This window comes from Oncorhynchus keta, chromosome 6, assembly GCF_023373465.1.
Source record: "Oncorhynchus keta strain PuntledgeMale-10-30-2019 chromosome 6, Oket_V2, whole genome shotgun sequence".
NCBI classification, from domain to species: Eukaryota; Metazoa; Chordata; class Actinopteri; order Salmoniformes; family Salmonidae; genus Oncorhynchus; species Oncorhynchus keta.
In genome coordinates this window covers 37,472,849-37,495,760 of record NC_068426.1, presented here as the reverse complement: position 1 = coordinate 37,495,760, position 22,912 = coordinate 37,472,849, and the positions used below count along the sequence as shown (strand labels likewise).

At 52.7% G+C, this 22,912-nt stretch overlaps 1 protein-coding gene across 5 annotated transcripts in view; it reads left to right on the top strand.

Moving 5' to 3' along the window:
* The window catches only part of LOC118385486 (phosphatidylinositol 3-kinase regulatory subunit alpha-like), a 108,493-nt gene that overhangs the window by 72,274 nt on the left and 13,307 nt on the right, over positions 1-22,912 (top strand). For 2 of the 5 annotated variants that reach the window (XM_052521463.1, XM_052521462.1), the window contains exons 3-6: positions 2,290-2,382; positions 2,837-2,911; positions 3,064-3,195; positions 20,313-20,514. The exons of the other annotated variants lie outside the window; for them this stretch is intronic. In XM_052521463.1, coding sequence (XP_052377423.1) covers positions 2,290-2,382; positions 2,837-2,911; positions 3,064-3,195; positions 20,313-20,514 — 502 coding nt within the window. The remainder of the gene's footprint in view (positions 1-2,289; positions 2,383-2,836; positions 2,912-3,063; positions 3,196-20,312; positions 20,515-22,912) is intronic. 5 annotated transcript variants of the gene reach the window in all.

Below are 22,912 nucleotides of genomic sequence, written 5' to 3'. Positions count from 1 at the left end.
ATTGTCGTTATCACAAAGGTAAATCAAGTCTTATCTGTAATGTCGGACTGCTTTAATGTTTCTATACATGTAGATCTAGGACATGATTGTGTCTTGGCGTTGCTATGCATTTTATCCTGCATGTGGACTTCCTGTAGCGATGGGGCCCGGTGTAAATTTAGCCCCAGATTGTGAAGTGAGTTTCCCAGAAGCGGGAGGCCAAGGCTGGTCGAGCTTTGGCAGTGAAGGGAGGACAGCAGGATATCTGTCTGGACAGAGAGGTTACACCTCCAAGCCGTGCAGAGGTGGCACTGGGTGTCTAGCTCTCTATTTGGGGGAACGTTGGCGTTCCATTAGCTCAAAGTTCAATGCTTCTGAGAATCCCGCTCCTCTTTTTCTTGGTCCGTGTGGCGCGTTCCACACATGTCTTCCAGATGACTGTTGTCTCGAGGCGACACGGGAGAGTTTGGTGGTTAAAGGTCTCTCTCTCTCTCGCTCCTGATCCAGTCGATTCACACGCAACCCGGACAGCGTTTATTTCCCAGTGTGAAACGAGGACAGGTCATTATTTAGCCTAGCAAGCAGCCTCCTGGGGGAGCGAACGTCTCCAGGCTAATGACAGGCGTGTATCCGTAGACGGCTATGCTAGATGCCCACTTTCATGCCCGTTTACAAAAAAGTTAAACAATTTCAGGGAGAGAGGGGGGAGTAAATGGAAAAGGGTCTCCATTCATGGTTGTCTGCATTTGAAACTACAGACTCGAAGCTTCGAACAGTTGGGCCTTTCAGAAAAGTGACCTTTTTTTTTTAAAATAACCTTTTTTGCAAATCCAAATAAAATCTGTGCCAGCCCCCGGAGCCTTTCATGTCCACCACACCTGAATGCTAAGATTTAATGAGAAGAAGAAAGAAAAAGAAAAAAAACTTGGCTCAGACCTGGCTTGGCTCAGACCTGGCTTGGCTCAGACCTGGCTTGCCTCAGACCTGGCTTGGCTCAGACCTGGCTTGGCTCAGACCTGGCTTGGCTCAGACCTGGCTTGGCTCAGACCTGGCTTGGCTCAGACCTGGCTTGCCTCAGACCTGGCTTGGCTCAGACCTGGCTTGCCTCAGACCTGGCTTGGCTCAGACCTGGCTTGCCTCAGACCTGGCTTGCCTCAGACCTGGCTTGGCTCAGACCTGGCTTGCCTCAGACCTGGCTTGCCTCAGACCTGGCTTGGCTCAGACCTGGCTTGCCTCAGACCTGGCTTGCCTCAGACCTGGCTTGCCTCAGACCTGGCTTGCCTCAGACCTGGCTTGGCTCTCAGACCTGGCTTGGCTCTCAGACCTGGCTTGCCTCAGACCTGGCTTGCCTCAGACCTGGCTTGCCTCAGACCTGGCTTGGCTCAGACCTGGCTTGCCTCAGACCTGGCTTGGCTCTCAGACCTGGCTTGCCTCAGACCTGGCTTGCCTCAGACCTGGCTTGCCTCAGACCTGGCTTGCCTCAGACCTGGCTTGCCTCAGACCTGGCTTGGCTCTCAGACCTGGCTTACCTCAGACCTGGCTTACCTCAGACCTGGCTTGGCTCAGACCTGGCTTGCCTCAGACCTGGCTTGCTCTCAGACCTGGCTTACCTCAGACCTGGCTTGGCTCTCAGACCTGGCTTACCTCAGACCTGGCTTGCCTCAGACCTGGCTTACCTCAGACCTGGCTTGCCTCAGACCTGGCTTGCCTCAGACCTGGCTTGCCTCAGACCTGGCTTGCCTCAGACCTGGCATGCCTCAGACCTGTCTTATCTACTGCTCAGCACCTCTCTAACCTGAATCGGTCGGTTGTGCACGGTTGCCTTTTGGTCTCTCCACCACTCCTTTGGTCTGGTGTCTTCTATACCCTTTTTGAAGTTGCGCTCCGGGTCCCAAGTCGCCCTTCCTGCCCAGTTGAAAGGCACAGCCGCTCTCTGCCCACCATGTGAACACATGGCGAAGTGGGAATAATATATTAACAGCTTGCTGGACTGAAGTGTGGAAGCCCAAAATGGACCCCTTTGTGTCTTGTTAGAGGTGGGAGAGATTGACTCTTGCATATAACCAACAAGAGCTTGGTTAAACAAGGGTTGGGCGATTTAAAAAAAATACATAATAAAATACTGAATTTCAATTCACTTCCTGATACGTTTTAAATTAAATTGACCCCAACCAACCTCCAACTCATACCCTCCCAGTCCGTCTTTTTCTTCACCGTTTTGTTACCTATTGAAATCCTGAAGACCTTTTTAAGTGAAAATGACAAACTAAAATTCTGAACCACTATTCATCTCTTCTTCTCGTCTTCCAGGCTCAGCCCTACTGGACCTGACAGAGCAGTTTTCCCTCCCAGAGACGGCTCCCCCCATGCTTGCCAGGCTGCTGGAGGCCATTGAGAAGAAAGGTGAGCTGAGCTGGCCGGTACACACCGGACTAATACATTCTAGATTCACTGCTTGTTTATCAACAACATGATTTAAATTAGTTGGGGGCGGCAGGTAGCCTAGTGGTTAGAGCATTGGACTAGTAACCGATAGGTTGCTAGTACGAATCCCCGAGCTGACAAGGTACAAAATCTGTCTTTCTGCCCCTGAACAAGGCAGTTAACCCACTGTTCCCGAGGCCGTCATTGTAAATAAGAATTTGTTCTTTACTGACGTGCCTAGTTAAATTTAGGTTAAATAATACAGTTAAAAAGATATATATATATTTTTTCTACTTAAATCTGAATAGTTTCAAAGTGATTTGTATGGACTTTCTAGGAATCAAAGTAATTGCATTTCAGCTATGCGCTTTCCAGGAATCAAAAGTAATTGTGTTTTAGCTAGTGGTATCATGTGCTCCTTGATTTGGCGTAGGTCTGGACAATCCAACTCTGTACAGGACCTTCACAGCTGATGGTGGACTAGATGTCAGACAGTGCTTTGACACTGGTGAGCGGAATTCATCTTCTTCACTTATTTCCACCCAAATTCAATGTCTCTTTTCATTTAAAAAACAACAACAAAGTGTGTATATATATATACATATATATATATTTTTTAAAAGCAGTTAGACCTTGAGCAAATGTGTGTGTTGTGTTCAGATCCTCCCTCAGCAGACCTGGACCAGATGGACCTGCAGATGCTGTGTGACGGTCTGAGTCGGTACCTGCAGGACCTTCCCCAGCCTGTCATCCTACCAGCCATTTACACTCAGCTGGTCCACACCGCCCAAGGTACACACACACACACACTCTGTAAACACTGCCATTCACTCTCATCAGAATACACCACATGATTACAACCATTATTCTATAGCACCCACTGTTTCCTTGCTGTTTTACTCGAAAGTGGGTCGAGTCAAAATCAGCATGTTGGTTAGAGGTTGACATTTGTTTGTAGGTCTCAGCAATAATGCCGGATATTTGGGCCTTACCCCAACCCAAAGGTACACAGCAGTCCTAACCTAATCTTCCATTGGCTGGACGATGGAACACTCTGTACTTTGAGATTGGAGAGGGCACCCAGAGGACCTAGAGCTAGTGTCAATATCCACCCGTTGGCCCTTACACAGAGAAAGAGAGACACACTATCTCTTTCTCTATCGCTCTCTTTCTCCCTTCCCCCATTTCTTAGGCTCTGTCTTGGGTTGTCTGTCATTCTCTCTCTCTCTCTCTCACCTGTCTCTCGCCTTTTGAACCTCTGTCCCTCCCTACTCTGTATCTCTACATCTGTCGTGGGTTCTCTCCTTCTCCCTCCCTACTCTGTATCTCTACATCTGTCGTGGGTTCTCTCCTTCTCCCTCCCTACTCTGTATCTCTACATCTGTCGTGGGTTCTCTCCTTCTCCCTCCCTACTCTGTATCTCTACATCTGTCGTGGGTTCTCTCCTTCTCCCTCCCTCCCTTCTCTGTATCTCTACATCTGTCGTGGGTTCTCTCCTTCTCCCTCCCTTCTCTGTATCTCTACATCTGTCGTGGGTTCTCTCCTTCTCCCTCCCTCCCTCTCTGTATCTCTACATCTGTCGTGGGTTCTCTCCTTCTCCCTCCCTACTCTGTATCTCTACATCTGTCGTGGGTTCTCTCCTTCTCCCTCCCTCCCTTCTCTGTATCTCTACATCTGTCGTGGGTTCTCTCCTTCTCCCTCCCTCCCTTCTCTGTATCTCTACATCTGTCGTGGGTTCTCTCCTTCTCCCTCCCTTCTCTGTATCTCTACATCTGTCGTGGGTTCTCTCCTTCTCCCTCCCTTCTCTGTATCTCTACATCTGTCGTGGGTTCTCTCCTTCTCCCTCCCTTCTCTGTATCTCTACATCTGTCGTGGGTTCTCTCCTTCTCCCTCCCTCCCTTCTCTGTATCTCTACATCTGTCGTGGGTTCTCTCCTTCTCCCTCCCTCCCTTCTCTGTATCTCTACATCTGTCGTGGGTTCTCTCCTTCTCCCTTCTCTGTATCTCTACATCTGTCGTGGGTTCTCTCCTTCTCCCTCCCTCCCTCTCTGTATCTCTAAATCTGTCGTGGGTTCTCTCCTTCTCCCTCCCTCCCTTCTCTGTATCTCTACATCTGTCGTGGGTTCTCTCCTTCTCCCTCCCCCTTCTCTGTATCTCTACATCTGTCGTGGGTTCTCTCCTTCTCCCTCCCTCCCTTCTCTGTATCTCTACATCTGTCGTGGGTTCTCTCCTTCTCCCTCCCTCCCTTCTCTGTATCTCTACATCTGTCGTGGGTTCTCTCCTTCTCCCTCCCTCCCTTCTCTGTATCTCTACATCTGTCGTGGGTTCTCTCCTTCTCCCTCCCTCCTTCTCTGTATCTCTACATCTGTCGTGGGTTCTCTCCTTCTCCCTTCTCTGTATCTCTACATCTGTCGTGGGTTCTCTCCTTCTCCCTTCTCTGTATCTCTACATCTGTCGTGGGTTCTCTCCTTCTCCCTTCTCTGTATCTCTACATCTGTCGGGTTCTCTCCTTCTCCCTTCTCTGTATCTCTACATCTGTCGTGGGTTCTCTCCTTCTCCCTCCCTTCTCTGTATCTCTACATCTGTCGTGGGTTCTCTCCTTCTCCCTCCCTTCTCTGTATCTCTACATCTGTCGTGGGTTCTCTCCTTCTCCCTCCCTTCTCTGTATCTCTACATCTGTCGTGGGTTCTCTCCTTCTCCCTCCCTTCTCTGTATCTCTACATCTGTCGTGGGTTCTCTCCTTCTCCCTCCCTCCCGACTCTGTATCTCTACATCTGTCGTGGGTTCTCTCCTTCTCCCTCCCGACTCTGTATCTCTACATCTGTCGTGGGTTCTCTCCTTCTCCCTCCCTTCTCTCTGTATCTCTACATCTGTCGTGGGTTCTCTCCTTCTCCCTCCCTTCTCTGTATCTCTACATCTGTCGTGGGTTCTCTCCTTCTCCCTCCCTTCTCTGTATCTCTACATCTGTCGTGGGTTCTCTCCTTCTCCCTCCCTCCCGACTCTGTATCTCTACATCTGTCGTGGGTTCTCTCCTTCTCCCTCCCTCCCTTCTCTGTATCTCTACATCTGTCGTGGGTTCTCTCCTTCTCCCTCCCTTCTCTGTATCTCTACATCTGTTCTCTCTTCTTCTTCTCCTTCTCCCTCCCTTCTCTGTATCTCTACATCTGTCGTGGGTTCTCTCCTTCTCCCTCCCTTCTCTGTATCTCTACATCTGTCGTGGGTTCTCTCCTTCTCCCTCCCTTCTCTGTATCTCTACATCTGTCGTGGGTTCTCTCCTTCTCCCTCCCTTCTCTGTATCTCTACATCTGTCGTGGGTTCTCTCCTTCTCCCTCCCTTCTCTGTATCTCTACATCTGTCGTGGGTTCTCTCCTTCTCCCTCCCTTCTCTGTATCTCTACATCTGTCGTGGGTTCTCTCCTTCTCCTCCCCTTCTCTGTATCTCTACATCTGTCGTGGGTTCTTCTCCTTCTCCCTGTCCCTCCTTCTCTGTATCTCTACATCTGTCGTGGGTTCTCTCCTTCTCCCTCCCTTCTCTGTATCTCTACATCTGTCGTGGGTTCTCTCCTTCTCCTCCCTTCTCTGTATCTCTACATCTGTCGTGGGTTCTCTCCTTCTCCCTCCCTTCTCTGTATCTCTACATCTGTCGTGGGTTCTCTCCTTCTCCCTCCCTTCTCTGTATCTCTACATCTGTCGTGGGTTCTCTCCTTCTCCCTCCCTTCTCTGTATCTCTACATCTGTCGTGGGTTCTCTCCTTCTCCCTCCCTACTCTGTATCTCTACATCTGTCGTGGGTTCTCTCCTTCTCCCTCCCTCCCTTCTCTGTATCTCTACATCTGTCGTGGGTTCTCTCCTTCTCCCTCCCTCCCTTCTCTGTATCTCTACATCTGTCGTGGGTTCTCTCCTTCTCCCTCCCTTCTCTGTATCTCTACATCTGTCGTGGGTTCTCTCCTTCTCCCTCCCTTCTCTGTATCTCTACATCTGTCGTGGGTTCTCTCCTTCTCCCTCCCTTCTCTGTATCTCTACATCTGTCGTGGGTTCTCTCCTTCTCCCTCCCTTCTCTGTATCTCTACATCTGTCGTGGGTTCTCTCCTTCTCCCTCCCTTCTCTGTATCTCTACATCTGTCGTGGGTTCTCTCCTTCTCCCTTCTCTGTATCTCTACATCTGTCGTGGGTTCTCTCCTTCTCCCTTCTCTGTATCTCTACATCTGTCGTGGTTCTCTCCTTCTCCTCCCTCTCTGTATCTCTACATCTGTCGGGGTTCTCTCCTTCTCCCTCCCTTCTCTGTATCTCTACATCTGTCGTGGGTTCTCTCCTTCTCCCCCTTCTCTGTATCTCTACATCTGTCGTGGGTTCTCTCCTTCTCCCTCCCATCTTCTTCTCTGTATCTCTACATCTGTCGTGGGTTCTCTCCTTCTCCCTCCCTCTCTGTATCTCTACATCTGTCTCTCCTTCTCCTTCTCTGTGGGTTCTCTCCTTCTCCCCCTCCCTCTGTATCTCTACATCTGTCGTGGGTTCTCTCCTTCTCCCTCCCTCCCTTCTCTGTATCTCTACATCTGTCGTGGTTCTCTCCTTCTCCCTCCCTTCTCTGTATCTCTACATCTGTCGTGGGTTCTCTCCTTCTCCCTCCCTTCTCTGTATCTCTACATCTGTCGTGGGTTCTCTCCTTCTCCCTCCCTTCTCTGTATCTCCATCTTCTCTCCTTCTCCCTCCCTTCTCTGTACATCTGTCTGTGGTTCTCTCCTTCTCCCTCCCTCCCTTCTCTGTATCTCTACATCTGTCGTGGGTTCTCTCCTCTCCTCCCTCCCTTCTCTGTATCTCTACATCTGTCGTGGGTTCTCTCCTTCTCCCTCCCTCCCTTCTCTGTATCTCTACATCTGTCGTGGGTTCTCTCCTTCTCCCTCCCTTTCTCTGTATCTCTACATCTGTCGTGGGTTCTCTCCTTCTCCCTCCCTTCTCTGTATCTCTACATCTGTCGTGGGTTCTCTCCTTCTCCCTCCTCCCTTCTCTGTATCTCTACATCTGTCGTGGGTTCTCTCCTTCTCCCTCCCTTCTCTGTATCTCTACATCTGTCGTGGGTTCTCCTTCTCCCTTCTCCCTCTCTCCTCTCCTCCCTTCTCTGTATCTCTTCTCTCCTTCTCCCTTCTCTGTATCTCTACATCTGTCGTGGGTTCTCTCCTTCTCCCTCCCTTCTCTGTATCTCTACATCTGTCGTGGGTTCTCTCCTTCTCCCTCCCTTCTCTGTATCTCTACATCTGTCGTGGGTTCTCTCCTTCTCCCTCCCTCCTCTCTGTATCTCTACATCTGTCGTGGGTTCTCTCCTTCTCCCTCCCTTCTCTGTATCTCTACATCTGTCGTGGGTTCTCTCCTTCTCCCTCCCTCCCTTCTCTGTATCTCTACATCTGTCGTGGGTTCTCTCCTTCTCCCTCCCTTCTCTGTATCTCTACATCTGTCGTGGGTTCTCTCCTTCTCCCTCCCTCCCTTCTCTGTATCTCTACATCTGTCGTGGGTTCTCTCCTTCTCCCTCCCTCCTTCTCTGTATCTCTACATCTGTCGTGGGTTCTCTCCTTCTCCCTCCCTCCCTCTCTGTATCTCTACATCTGTCGGGGTTCTCTCCTTCTCCCTCCCTTCTCTCTACATCTGTATTCTCTTCTCCATCTCTGTCTCTGGGTTCTCTCCTTCTCCCCCTCCCTTCTCTGTATCTCTACATCTGTCGTGGGTTCTCTCCTTCTCCCTCCCTCCCTTCTCTGTATCTCTACATCTGTCGTGGGTTCTCTCCTTCTCCCTCCCTCCCTTCTCTGTATCTCTACATCTGTCGTGGGTTCTCTCCTTCTCCCTCCCTCCCTTCTCTGTATCTCTACATCTGTCGTGGGTTCTCTCCTTCTCCCTCCTTCTCTGTATCTCTACATCTGTCGTGGGTTCTCTCCTTCCTCTCCTCCCTTCTCTGTATCTCTACATCTGTCGTGGGTTCTCTCCTTCTCCCTCCTCCCTTCTCTGTATCTCTACATCTGTCTGGGTTCTCTCCTTCTCCCTCCCTCCCTTCTTCTCTGTATCTCTACATCTGTCGTGGGTTCTCTCCTTCTCCTTCTCTGTATCTCTACATCTGTCGTGGGTTCTCCTTCTCCTCCCTCCCTTCTCTGTATCTCTACATCTGTCGTGGGTTCTCTCTCCCTCCCTCCTCTCTGTATCTCTACATCTGTTCTCTGGGTCTCTACATCTGTCGTGGGTTCTCCCTTCTCCCTTCTCTGTATCTCTACATCTGTATCATCTGTCCTTCTCCCTTTCTCTCATCTGTCTCTCCTCTCCCTTCCCTCTGTATCTCTACATCTGTCGTGGGTTCTCTCCTTCTCCTTCTCTGTACTGGGTTCTCCCTTCCCTCCTCTGTATCTCTACATCTGTCGTGGGTTCTCTCCTTCTCCCTCCCTCCCTTCTCTGTATCTCTACATCTGTCGTGGGTTCTCTCCTTCTCCCCTCCCTCCCTTCTCTGTATCTCTACATCTGTCGTGGGTTCTCTCCTTCCCTCCCTCCCTCTCTGTATCTCTACATCTGTCGTGGGTTCTCTCCTTCTCCCTCCCTCCCTTCTCTGTATCTCTACATCTGTCGTGGGTTCTCTCCTTCTCCCTCCCTCCTCTCTGTATCTCTACATCTGTCGTGGGTTCTCTCCTTCTCCCTCCCTCCTTCTCTGTATCTCTACATCTGTCGTGGGTTCTCTCCTTCTCCCTCCCTCCTCCCTTCTCTGTATCTCTACATCTGTCGGGTTCTCTCCTTCTCCCTCCTTCTCTGTATCTCTACATCTGTCGTGGGTTCTCTCCTTCTCCCTCCCTTCTCTGTATCTCTACATCTGTCGTGGGTTCTCTCCTTCTCCCTCCCTCCCTTCTCTGTATCTCTACATCTGTCGTAGGTTCTCTCCTTCTCCCTTCTCTGTATCTCTACATCTGTCGTGGGTTCTCTCCTTCTCCCTTCTCTGTATCTCTACATCTGTCGTGGGTTCTCTCCTTCTCCCTCCCTTCTCTGTATCTCTACATCTGTCGTGGGTTCTCTCCTTCTCTGTATCTCTACATCTGTCGTGGGTTCTCTCCTTCTCCCTTCTCTGTATCTCTACATCTGTCGTGGGTTCTCTCCTTCTCTCCCTTCTCTGTATCTCTACATCTGTCCTCCTTCCTTCTCTGTATCTCTCCTCCCTTCTCTGTATCTCTACATCTGTCGTGGGTTCTCTCCTTCTCCCTCCCTTCTCTGTCTCCATCCCCTTCTCCCTTCTCTGTATCTCTACATCTGTCGTGGGTTCTCTCCTTCTCCCCCCCTCCCTTCTGTATCTCTACATCTGTCGTGGGTTCTCTCCTTCTCCCTCCTCCCTTCTCTGTATCTCTACATCTGTCGTGGGTTCTCTCCTTCTCCCTCCCTTCTCTGTATCTCTACATCTGTCGTGGGTTCTCTCCTTCTCCTTCTCCCTTCTCCTCATCTCTACATCTGTCCTCTCCTTCTCCCTTCTCTGTATCTCTACATCTGTCGTGGGTTCTCTCCTTCTCCCTCCCTTCTCTGTATCTCTACATCTGTCGTGGGTTCTCTCCTTCTCCCTCCCTCCCTCTCTGTATCTCTACATCTGTCGTGGGTTCTCTCCTTCTCCCTCCCTCCCTTCTCTGTATCTCTACATCTGTCGTGGGTTCTCTCCTTCTCCCTCCCCTCCCTTCTCTGTATCTCTACATCTGTCGTGGGTTCTCTCCTTCTCCCTTCTCTGTATCTCTACATCTGTCGTGGGTTCTCTCCTTCTCCTCCCTCCCTTCTCTGTATCTCTACATCTGTCGTGGGTTCTCTCCTTCTCCCTCCCTCCCTTCTCTGTATCTCTACATCTGTCGTGGTTCTCTCCTTCTCCCTCCCTCCCTTCTCTGTATCTCTACATCTGTCGTGGGTTCTCTCCTTCTCCTTCCCTCCCTTCTCTGTATCTCTACATCTGTCGTGGGTTCTCTCCTTCTCCCTTCTCTGTATCTCTACATCTGTCGTGGGTTCTCTCCTTCTCCCTCTCTGTATCTCTTCTCTGTATCTCTACATCTCTCCTTTCCCTCTCCTTCTCTCCTACATCTCTGTTCTCTCCTTCTCCCTTCTCTGTATCTGGGGTTCTCTCCTTCTCCCTCCCTTCTCTGTATCTCTACATCTGTCGTGGGTTCTCTCCTTCTCCTCCCTTCTCTGTATCTCTACATCTGTAGTGGGTTCTCTCCTTCTCCCTCCTCTGTATCTCTACATCTGTCGTGGGTTCTCTCCTTCTCCCTCCCTTCTCTGTATCTCTACATCTGTCGTGGGTTCTCTCCTTCTCCCTTCTCTGTATCTCTACATCTGTCGTGGGTTCTCTCCTTCTCCCTCCCTCCCTTCTCTGTATCTCTACATCTGTCGTGGGTTCTCTCCTTCTCCCTCCCTCCCTTCTCTGTATCTCTACATCTGTCGTGGGTTCTCTCCTTCTCCCTCCCTCCCTTCTCTGTATCTCTACATCTGTCGTGGGTTCTCTCCTTCTCCTCCCTACTCTGTATCTCTACATCTGTCGTGGGTTCTCTCCTTCTCCCTCCCTTCTCTGTATCTCTACATCTGTCGTGGGTTCTCTCCTTCTCCCTCCCTTCTCTGTATCTCTACATCTGTCGTGTTCTCTCCTTCTCCCTCCCTTCTCTGTATCTCTACATCTGTCGTGGGTTCTCTCCTTCTCCCTCCCTCCCTCCCTTCTCTGTATCTCTACATCTGTCGTGGGTTCTCTCCTTCTCCCTCCCTCCCTTCTCTGTATCTCTACATCTGTCGTGGGTTCTCTCCTTCTCCTTCTCCCTCCCTTCTCTGTATCTCTACATCTGTCGTGGGTTCTCTCCTTCTCCCTTCTCTGTATCTCTACATCTGTCGTGGGTTCTCTCCTTCTCCCTTCTCTGTATCTCTACATCTGTCCTCTCCTTCTCCCTCCCTCCCTCTCTGTATCTCTACATCTGTCGTGGGTTCTCTCCTTCTCCCTCCTCTTCTCTGTATCTCTACATCTGTCGTGGGTTCTCTCCTTCCCTTCTCTGTATCTCTACCTCCTCCTTCCCCTCCCTTCTCTGTATCTCTACATCTGTCGTGGGTTCTCTCCTTCTCCCTTCTCTGTATCTCTACATCTGTCGTGGGTTCTCTCCTTCTCCCTCCCTTCTCTGTATCTCTACATCTGTCGTGGGTTCTCTCCTTCTCCCTCCCTTCTCTGTATCTCTACATCTGTCGTGGGTTCTCTCCTTCTCCCTCCCTCCCTTCTCTGTATCTCTACATCTGTCGTGGGTTCTCTCCTTCTCCCTCCCTCCCTTCTCTGTATCTCTACATCTGTCGTGGGTTCTCTCCTTCTCCCTTCTCTGTATCTCTACATCTGTCGTGGGTTCTCTCCTTCTCCCTTCTCTGTATCTCTACATCTGTCGTGGGTTCTCTCCTTCTCCCTCCCTCCCTTCTCTGTATCTCTACATCTGTCGTGGGTTCTCTCCTTCTCCCTCCTCCCTTCTCTGTATCTCTACATCTGTATCTCTACATCTGTGGGTTCTCTCCTTCTCCTTCTCTGTATCTCTACATCTGTCATCTCTCCTTCTCCCTCCCTTCTCTGTATCTCTACATCTGTCGTGGGTTCTCTCCTTCTCCCTTTCTCTGTATCTCTACATCTGTCGTGGGTTCTCTCCTTCTCCCTCCCTCCCCCCTTCTCTGTATCTCTACATCTGTCGTGGGTTCTCTCCTTCTCCCTCCCTCCCTTCTCTGTATCTCTACATCTGTCGTGGGTTCTCTCCTTCTCCCTCCCTCCTTCTCTGTATCTCTACATCTGTCGTGGGTTCTCTCCTTCTCCCTCCCTCCCTTCTCTGTATCTCTACATCTGTCGTGGGTTCTCTCCTTCTCCTCCCTCCCTTCTCTGTATCTCTACATCTGTCGTGGGTTCTCTCCTTCTCCCTCCCTCCCTTCTCTGTATCTCTACATCTGTCGTGGGTTCTCTCCTTCTCCTTCTCTGTATCTCTACATCTGTCGTGGGTTCTCTCCTTCTCCCTCCCTCCCTTCTCTGTATCTCTACATCTGTCGTGGGTTCTCTCCTTCTCCCTCCCTCTCTGTATCTCTACATCTGTCGTGGGTTCTCTCCTTCTCCCTCCCTCCCTTCTCTGTATCTCTACATCTGTCGTGGGTTCTCTCCTTCTCCCTCCCCCTTCTCTGTATCTCTACATCTGTCGTGGGTTCTCTCCTTCTCCTCCCCCTTCTCTGTATCTCTACATCTGTCGTGGGTTCTCTCCTTCTCCCTCCCTTCTCTGTATCTCTACATCTGTCGTGGGTTCTCTCCTTCTCCCTCCCTCCCTCCCTCTCTGTATCTCTACATCTGTCGTGGGTTCTCTCCTTCTCCCTCCTTCTCTGTATCTCTACATCTGTCGTGGGTTCTCTCTTCTCCCTCCCTTCTCTGTATCTCTACATCTGTCGTGGGTTCTCTCCTTCTCCCTCCTCCTACTCTGTATCTCTACATCTGTCGTGGGTTCTCTCCTTCTCCCTCCCTCCCTTCTCTGTATCTCTACATCTGTCGTGGGTTCTCTCCTTCTCTCCCCTTCTCTGTATCTCTACATCTGTCGTGGGTTCTCTCCTTCTCCCTCCCCCTTCTCTGTATCTCTACATCTGTCGTGGGTTCTCTCCTTCTCCCCCTCCCTCCTCTGTATCTCTACATCTGTCGTGGGTTCTCTCCTTCTCCCTCCCTCCCTTCTCTGTATCTCTACATCTGTCGTGGGTTCTCTCCTTCTCCTCCCTCCCTTCTCTGTATCTCTACATCTGTCGTGGGTTCTCTCCTTCTCCCTCCCTTCTCTGTATCTCTACATCTGTCGTGGGTTCTCTCCTTCTCCTCCCTTCTCTGTATCTCTACATCTGTCGTGGGTTCTCTCCTTCTCCCTCCCTCCCTCTCTGTATCTCTACATCTGTCGTGGGTTCTCTCCTTCTCCCCTCCCTTCTCTGTATCTCTACATCTGTCGTGGGTTCTCTCCTTCTCCCTCCCTCCTCTCTGTATCTCTACATCTGTCGTGGGTTCTCTCCTTCTCCTTTCTCTGTATCTCTACATCTGTCGTGGGTTCTCTCCTTCTCTCCCTCCCTTCTCTGTATCTCTACATCTGTCGTGGGTTCTCTCCTTCTCCCTTCTCTGTATCTCTACATCTGTCTCTCTCTTCTCCCTTCTCTGTATCTCTACATCTGTCGTGGGTTCTCTCCTTCTCCCTTCTCTGTATCTCTACATCTGTCGTGGGTTCTCTCCTTCTCCCTTCTCTGTATCTCTACATCTGTCGTGGGTTCTCTCCTTCTCCCTTCTCTGTATCTCTACATCTGTCGTGGGTTCTCTCCTTCTCCCTTCTCTGTATCTCTACATCTGTCGTGGGTTCTCTCCTTCTCCCTCCCTTCTCTGTATCTCTACATCTGTCGTGGTTCTCTCCTTTTCCCTCCTCCCTTCTCTGTATCTCTACATCTGTCGTGGGTTCTCTCCTTCTCCCTTCTCTGTATCTCTACATCTGTCTCCTTCTCCCTTCTCTGTATCTCTACATCTGTCGTTCTCCTTCTCCCTTCTCTGTATCTCTACATCTGTCGTGGGTTCTCTCCTTCTCCCTCCCTTCTCTGTATCTCTACATCTGTCGTGGGTTCTCTCCTTCTCCCTCCTCCTTCTCTGTATCTCTACATCTGTCTGGGTTCTCTCCTTCTCCTCCCTCCCTTCTCTGTATCTCTACATCTGTCGTGGGTTCTCTCCTTCTCCCTTCTCTGTATCTCTACATCTGTCGTGGGTTCTCTCCTTCTCCCTCCCTCCCTTCTCTGTATCTCTACATCTGTCGTGGGTTCTCTCCTTCTCCCTCCCTCTCTGTATCTCTACATCTGTCGTGGGTTCTCTCCTTCTCCCTCCCTTCTCTGTATCTCTACATCTGTCGTGGGTTCTCTCCTTCTCCCTCCCTCTCTGTATCTCTACATCTGTCGTGGGTTCTCTCCTTCTCCCCTCTCCCTCCCTTCTCTGTATCTCTACATCTGTCGTGGGTTCTCTCCTTCTCCCTTCTCTGTATCTCTACATCTGTCCTCTCCTTCTCCCTCCCCTCCTCTCTGTATCTCTACATCTGTCGTGGGTTCTCTCCTTCTCCCTCCCTACTCTGTATCTCTACATCTGTCGTGGGTTCTCTCCTTCTCCCTCCCTCCCTTCTCTGTATCTCTACATCTGTCGTGGGTTCTCTCCTTCTCCCTCCCTTCTCTGTATCTCTACATCTGTCGTGGGTTCTCTCCTTCTCCCTCCCTCCCTTCTCTGTATCTCTACATCTGTCGTGGGTTCTCTCCTTCTCCCTCCCTCCCTCCCTTCTCTGTATCTCTACATCTGTCGTGGGTTCTCTCCTTCTCCCTCCCTTTCTCTGTATCTCTACATCTGTCGTGGGTTCTCTCCTTCTCCCTCCCTTCTCTGTATCTCTACATCTGTCGTGGGTTCTCTCCTTCTCCCTCCCTTCTCTGTATCTCTACATCTGTCGTGGGTTCTCTCCTTCTCCCTCCCTCCCTCTCTGTATCTCTACATCTGTCGTGGGTTCTCTCCTTCTCCCTCTCTCCTTCTCTGTATCTCTACATCTGTCGTGGGTTCTCTCCTTCTCCCTTCTCTGTATCTCTACATCTGTCGTGGGTTCTCTCCTTCTCCCTCCCTTCTCTGTATCTCTACATCTGTCGTGGGTTCTCTCCTTCTCCCTCCCTCCCTTCTCTGTATCTCTACATCTGTCGTGGGTTCTCTCCTTCTCCCTTCTCTGTATCTCTACATCTGTCGTGGGTTCTCTCCTTCTCCCTTCTCTGTATCTCTACATCTGTCGTGGGTTCTCTCCTTCTCCCTTCTCTGTATCTCTACATCTGTCGTGGGTTCTCTCCTTCTCCCTTCTCTGTATCTCTACATCTGTCGTGGGTTCTCTCCTTCTCCCTCCCTTCTCTGTATCTCTACATCTGTCGTGGGTTCTCTCCTTCTCCCTCCCTTCTCTGTATCTCTACATCTGTCGTGGGTTCTCTCCTTCTCCCTTCTCTGTATCTCTACATCTGTCGTGGTTCTCTCCTTCTCCCTCCCTTCTCTGTATCTCTACATCTGTCGTGGGTTCTCTCCTTCTCCCTCCCTTCTCTGTATCTCTACATCTGTCGTGGGTTCTCTCCCTCTCCCTCTCCCTTCTCTGTATCTCTACATCTGTCGTGGGTTCTCTCCTTCTCCCTCCCTTCTCTGTATCTCTACATCTGTCGTGGGTTCTCTCCTTCTCCCTCCCTTCTCTGTATCTCTACATCTGTCGTGGGTTCTCTCCTTCTCCCCCTCCCTTCTCTGTATCTCTACATCTGTCGTGGGTTCTCTCATCTTCTCCCTTCTCCCTCCCTTCTCTGTATCTCTACATCTGTCGTGGGTTCTCTCCTTCTCCCTCCCTCCCTTCTCTGTATCTCTACATCTGTCGTGGGTTCTCTCCTTCTCCCTCCCTCCCTTCTCTGTATCTCTACATCTGTCGTGGGTTCTCTCCTTCTCCCTCCCTCCCTTCTCTGTATCTCTACATCTGTCGTGGGTTCTCTCCTTCTCCCTCCTCCTTCTCTGTATCTCTACATCTGTCGTGGGTTCTCTCCTTCTCCCCTTTCTCTGTATCTCTACATCTGTCGTGGGTTCTCTCCTTCTCCCTCCTCTCTGTATCTCTACATCTGTCGTGGGTTCTTCTCCTTCTCCTCCCTTCTCTGTATCTCTACATCTGTCGTGGGTTCTCTCCTTCTCCCTTCTCTGTATCTCTACATCTGTCGTGGGTTCTCTCCTTCTCCCTCCCTCCCTCCTTCTCTGTATCTCTACATCTGTCGTGGGTTCTCTCCTTCTCCCTTCTCTGTATCTCTACATCTGTCGTGGGTTCTCTCCTTCTCCCTCCCTCCCTTCTCTGTATCTCTACCCTTCTCTGTATCTCTCTGTATCTCTACATCTGTCGTGGGTTCTCTCCTTCTCCCTTTCTCTGTATCTCTACATCTGTCGTGGGTTCTCTCCTTCTCCCTCCTTCTCTGTATCTCTACATCTGTCGTGGGTTCTCTCCTTCTCCCTCCCTTCTCTGTATCTCTACATCTGTCGTGGGTTCTCTCCTTCTCCCTCCCCTTCTCTGTATCTCTACATCTGTCGTGGGTTCTCTCCTTCTCCCTTCTCTGTATCTCTACATCTGTCGTGGGTTCTCTCCTTCTCCCTCCCTCCCTCTCTGTATCTCTACATCTGTCGTGGGTTCTCTCCTTCTCCCTCCCTCCCTCTCTGTATCTCTACATCTGTCGTGGGTTCTCTCCTTCTCCCTCCCTCCCTTCTCTGTATCTCTACATCTGTCGTGGGTTCTCTCCTTCCCTCCCTCCCTTCTCTGTATCTCTACATCTGTCGTGGGTTCTCTCCTTCTCCCTCCCTCCCTTCTCTGTATCTCTACATCTGTCGTGGGTTCTCTCCTTCTCCCTCCCTCCCTCCCTTCTCTGTATCTCTACATCTGTCGTGGGTTCTCTCCTTCTCCCTCCCTCCCTTCTCTGTATCTCTACATCTGTCGTGGGTTCTCTCCTTCTCCCTCCCTTCTCTGTATCTCTACATCTGTCGTGGGTTCTCTCCTTCTCCCTCCCTTCTCTGTATCTCTACATCTGTCGTGGGTTCTCTCCTTCTCCCTCCCTTCTCTGTATCTCTACATCTGTCGTGGGTTCTCTCCTTCTCCCTTCTCTGTATCTCTACATCTGTCGTGGGTTCTCTCCTTCTCCCTTCTCTGTATCTCTACATCTGTCGTGGGTTCTCTCCTTCTCCCTTCTCTGTATCTCTACATCTGTCGTGGGTTCTCTCCTTCTCCCTCCCTTCTCTGTATCTCTACATCTGTCGTGGGTTCTCTCCTTCTCCCTCCCTCCCTTCTCTGTATCTCTACATCTGTCGTGGGTTCTCTCCTTCTCCCTCCCTCCCTTCTCTGTATCTCTACATCTGTCGTGGGTTCTCTCCTTCTCCCTCCCTCCCTCCCTTCTCTGTATCTCTACATCTGTCGTGGGTTCTCTCCTTCTCCCTCCCTTCTCTGTATCTCTACATCTGTCGTGGGTTCTCTCCTTCTCCCTCCCTTCTCTGTATCTCTACATCTGTCGTGGGTTCTCTCCTTCTCCCTCCCTTCTCTGTATCTCTACATCTGTCGTGGGTTCTCTCCTTCTCCCTCCCTCCCTACTCTGTATCTCTACATCTGTCGTGGGTTCTCTCCTTCTCCCTCCCTCTCTGTATCTCTACATCTCGTGGGTTCTCTCCTGTATCTCTACATCTGTCGTGGGTTCTCTCCTTCTCCCTCCCTCTCTGTATCTCTACATCTGTCGTGGGTTCTCTCCTTCTCCTCCCTTCTCTGTATCTCTACATCTGTCGTGGGTTCTCTCCTTCTCCCTCCCTTCTCTGTATCTCTACATCTGTCGTGGGTTCTCTCCTTCTCCCTCCCTCCCTTCTCTGTATCTCTACATCTGTCGTGGGTTCTCTCCTTCTCCCTCCCTCCCTTCTCTGTATCTCTACATCTGTCGTGGGTTCTCTCCTTCTCCCTCCCTCCCTTCTCTGTATCTCTACATCTGTCGTGGGTTCTCTCCTTCTCCCTCCCTCCCTTCTCTGTATCTCTACATCTGTCGTGGGTTCTCTCCTTCTCCCTCCCTCCCTTCTCTGTATCTCTACATCTGTCGTGGGTTCTCTCCTTCTCCCTCCCTCCCTTCTCTGTATCTCTACATCTGTCGTGGGTTCTCTCCTTCTCCCTTCTCTGTATCTCTACATCTGTCGTGGGTTCTCTCCTTCTCCCTTCTCTGTATCTCTACATCTGTCGTGGGTTCTCTCCTTCTCCCTTCTCTGTATCTCTACATCTGTCGTGGGTTCTCTCCTTCTCCCTTCTCTGTATCTCTACATCTGTCGTGGGTTCTCTCCTTCTCCCTTCTCTGTATCTCTACATCTGTCGTGGGTTCTCTCCTTCTCCCTTCTCTGTATCTCTACATCTGTCGTGGGTTCTCTCCTTCTCCCTCCCTTCTCTGTATCTCTACATCTGTCGTGGGTTCTCTCCTTCTCCCTTCTCTGTATCTCTACATCTGTCGTGGGTTCTCTCATCTGTCCTGGGTTCTCCCTTCTCCTTCTCCTGTCTGTATCTCTACATCTGTCGTGGGTTCTCTCCTTCTCCCTTCTCTGTATCTCTACATCTGTCGTGGGTTCTCTCCTTCTCCCTCCCTCCCTACTCTGTATCTCTACATCTGTCGTGGGTTCTCTCCTTCTCCCTCCTCCCTACTCTGTATCTCTACATCTGTCGTGGGTTCTCTCCTTCTCCCTCCCTCCCTTCTCTGTATCTCTACATCTGTCGTGGGTTCTCTCCTTCTCCCTCCCTCCCTTCTCTGTATCTCTACATCTGTCGTGGGTTCTCTCCTTCTCCCTCCCTTCTCTGTATCTCTACATCTGTCGTGGGTTCTCTCCTTCTCCCTTCTCTGTATCTCTACATCTGTCGTGGGTTCTCTCCTTCTCCCTCCCTCCCTTCTCTGTATCTCTACATCTGTCGTGGGTTCTCTCCTTCTCCCTCCCTCCCTTCTCTGTATCTCTACATCTGTCGTGGGTTCTCTCCTTCTCCCTCCCTTCTCTGTATCTCTACATCTGTCGTGGGTTCTCTCCTTCTCCCTCCCTTCTCTGTATCTCTACATCTGTCGTGGGTTCTCTCCTTCTCCCTTCTCTGTATCTCTACATCTCTGTCGTGGGTTCTCTCCTTCTCCCTCCCTCCCTACTCTGTATCTCTACATCTGTCGTGGGTTCTCTCCTTCTCCCTTCTCTGTATCTCTACATCTGTCGTGGGTTCTCTCCTTCTCCTCCTCCCTACTCTGTATCTCTACATCTGTCGTGGGTTCTCTCCTTCTCCCTCCCTCTCTGTATCTCTACATCTGTCGTGGGTTCTCTCCTTCTCCCCCTCCCTTCTCTGTATCTCTACATCTGTCGTGGGTTCTCTCCTTCTCCCTCCCTCCCTTCTCTGTATCTCTACATCTGTCGTGGGTTCTCTCCTTCTCCCCCCCCTCCCTTCTCTGTATCTCTACATCTGTCGTGGGTTCTCTCCTTCTCCTCCCTCCCTCCCTTCTCTGTATCTCTACATCTGTCGTGGGTTCTCTCCTTCTCCCTCCCTCCCTCCCTTCTCTGTATCTCTACATCTGTCGTGGGTTCTCTCCTTCTCCCTCCCTCCCTTCTCTGTATCTCTACATCTGTCGTGGGTTCTCTCCTTCTCCCCTCCCTTCTCTGTATCTCTACATCTGTCGTGGGTTCTCTCCTTCTCCCTCCTCCCTTCTCTGTATCTCTACATCTGTCGTGGGTTCTCTCCTTCTCCCTCCCTTCTCTGTATCTCTACATCTGTCGTGGGTTCTCTCCTTCTCCCTCCTCCCTACTCTGTATCTCTACATCTGTCTGGGTTCTCTCCTTCTCCCTCCCTCCTATCTCTACATCTGTCGTGGGTCTCTGTATCTCTACATCTGTCTCTCTCCTTCTCCCTCCCTTCTCTGTATCTCTACATCTGTCGTGGGTTCTCTCCTTCTCCCTCCCTTCTCTGTATCTCTACATCTGTCGTGGGTTCTCTCCTTCTCCCTCCCTCCCATTGTTCTGTTCTTCAGTGCTCGCTGGATTATCGTTCTGTCACATGGCCAGAGACAGGATATCTGTGGTTAATAGCAACTAAAATAAGCCTTAGGGTTTATCTCGCCAATCATCTGCAAGTGTACCTTGCACTCCTCACTCATTGTCGAGCGGTTTTCTAACCTGCCAACTGCACACAGGGCTCTTTATTTCTAATTCCCGCCACCCCATTGGTCGAAGGGAAGCCTGCTCGCCTCACACATCTGTAGCTACAACTGAGGGAGCTTTTGGAAGGGTTTTGTCATTGTGACATTCCTTCTTCTCTGACGTGTGTGTGATGTGTGTGTGTGTGTTGGTCCCACAGAGGTGCAGAGCCCTGAGGAGTGTGCCCAGCAGCTGCGTCACATCGCCAGCGCACCCAGCCTTCCGGCCCAGTACTGGCTCACCTTCCACTGCCTGCTGCGCCACTGGTCCCGGGTGTGTCACAATGCACCCAAGAACCTGCTCAGCTCCCGCATGCTCGGTGAGATCTTCAGCCCGGTGCTCTTCAGACAGCAGGCTGCCAGGTGGGTGGAAGAGACAGACAGGCACACTGACTGACGCACGCACGCTGGCTGGCTGACGCACGCTGGTTGGCTGACTGACGCACGCTGACTGACTGACTGACGGACGCACGCTGGCTGACTGGCTGACGCACGCTGGCTGACTGGCTGACGCACGCTGGCTGACTGGCTGACGCACGCTGGCTGACTGACTGACGCACGCTGGCTGGCTGGCTGACGCACGCTGGCTGGCTGGCTGACGACGCTGGCTGGGTGGCTGACGCACGCTGGCTGGGTGGCTGACGCACGCTGGCTGGGTGACTGACGACACGCTGGCTGGGTGGCTGACGCACGCTGGCTGGGTGGCTGACGACGCTGGCTGGGTGGCTGACGACGCTGGCTGGCTGGCTGACGCACGCTGGCTGGCTGGCTGACGCTGGCTGGCTGGCTGACTGACGACGCTGGCTGGCTGACTGACGACGCTGGCTGGCTGGCTGACGACGCTGGCTGGCTGGCTGACGACGCTGGCTGGCTGGCTGACGACGCTGGCTGGCTGACTGACGACGCTGGCTGGCTGGCTGACGCTGACGCTGGCTGGCTGGCTGACGACGCTGGCTGGCTGGCTGACGACGCTGGCTGGCTGGCTGACGACGCTGGCTGGCTGGCTGACGACGCTGGCTGGCTGGCTGACGCACGCTGGCTGGCTGGCTGACGCGACGCTGGCTGGCTGGCTGACGACGCTGGCTGGCTGGCTGACGACGCTGGCTGGCTGACTGACGACGCTGGCTGGCTGGCTGACGCACGCTGGCTGGCTGGCTGACGACGCTGACTGACTGACTGACTGACTGACGCACGCTGGCTGGCTGACTGACTGACTGACGACGCTGGCTGGCTGGCTGGCTGACTGACGCACGCTGGCTGATGCACGCTGGCTGGCTGATGCACGCTGGCTGGCTGACGACGCTGGCTGACCGACGGACGACGCTGGCTGACCGACGGACGCACGCTGGCTGACCGACGGACGCACGCTGGCTGACCGACTGACGCACGCTGGCTGACCGACTGACGACGCTGGCTGACCGACGGACGCACGCTGGCTGACCGACGGACGCACGCTGGCTGACCGACTGACGACGCTGGCTGACCGACTGACGCACGCTGGCTGACCCGACTGACGACGCTGGCTGACCGACTGACTGACGGACGCTGGCGGACCGACCGACTGACGACGCTGGCTGACCGACCGACTGACGACGCTGGCTGACCGACCGACTGACGACGCTGGCTGACTGGCTGACCGACGCGGCGCTGACTGACGACGCTGGCTGACCGACCGACGCACGCTGACTGACGCACGCTGGCTGACCGACTGACTGACGCACGCTGGCTGACCGACTGACTGACGCACGCTGGCTGGCCGACTGACTGACGACGCTGGCTGGCCGACTGACTGACGCACGCTGGCTGGCCGACTGACTGACGCACGCTGGCTGGCCGACTGACTGACGACGCTGGCTGGCCGACTGACTGACGACGCTGGCTGGCCGACTGACTGACGCACGCTGGCTGGCCGACTGACTGACGCTGGCTGGCCGACCGACTGACGCTGGCTGGCCGACCGACTGACGCTGGCTGGCCGACCGACTGACGCACGCTGGCTGACCGACTGACGCACGCTGGCTGACCGACGACGCACGCTGGCTGGCTGACTGACGCACGCTGGCTGGCTGACTGACGCACGCTGGCTGGCTGACTGACGACGCTGGCTGGCTGACTGACGCACGCTGGCTGGCTGACTGACGCACGCTGGCTGGCTGACTGACGCACGCTGGCTGGCTGACTGACGACGCTGGCTGGCTGACTGACGACGCTGGCTGGCTGACTGACGCACGCTGGCTGGCTGACTGACGCACGCTGGCTCACTGGCTGACTGACGCACGCTGGCTGGCTGACTGACGCACGCTGGCTGGCTGACTGACGACGCTGGCTGGCTGACGTACGCTGGCTGGCTGGCTGACTGACGCACGCTGGCTGACTGACGCACGCTGGCTGGCTGACTGACGCACGCTGGCTGACTGACTGACTGACGCACGCTGGCTGACTGACTGACGCACGCTGGCTGACTGACTGACGCACGCTGGCTGACTGACTGACGCACGCTGGCTGACTGACTGACGCACGCTGGCTGACTGACTGACGACGCTGGCTGACTGACTGACGCACGCTGGCTGACTGACTGACGCTCACGCTGGCTGACTGACTGACGCACGCTGGCTGACTGACTGACGCACGCTGACTGACTGACTGACGCACGCTGGCTGACTGACTGACTGACGCACGCTGGCTGACTGACTGACTGACTGACGCACGCTGGCTGACTGACGCGCTGACTGATTGGCTGTGAAAGGATTAGGTTGGGAAG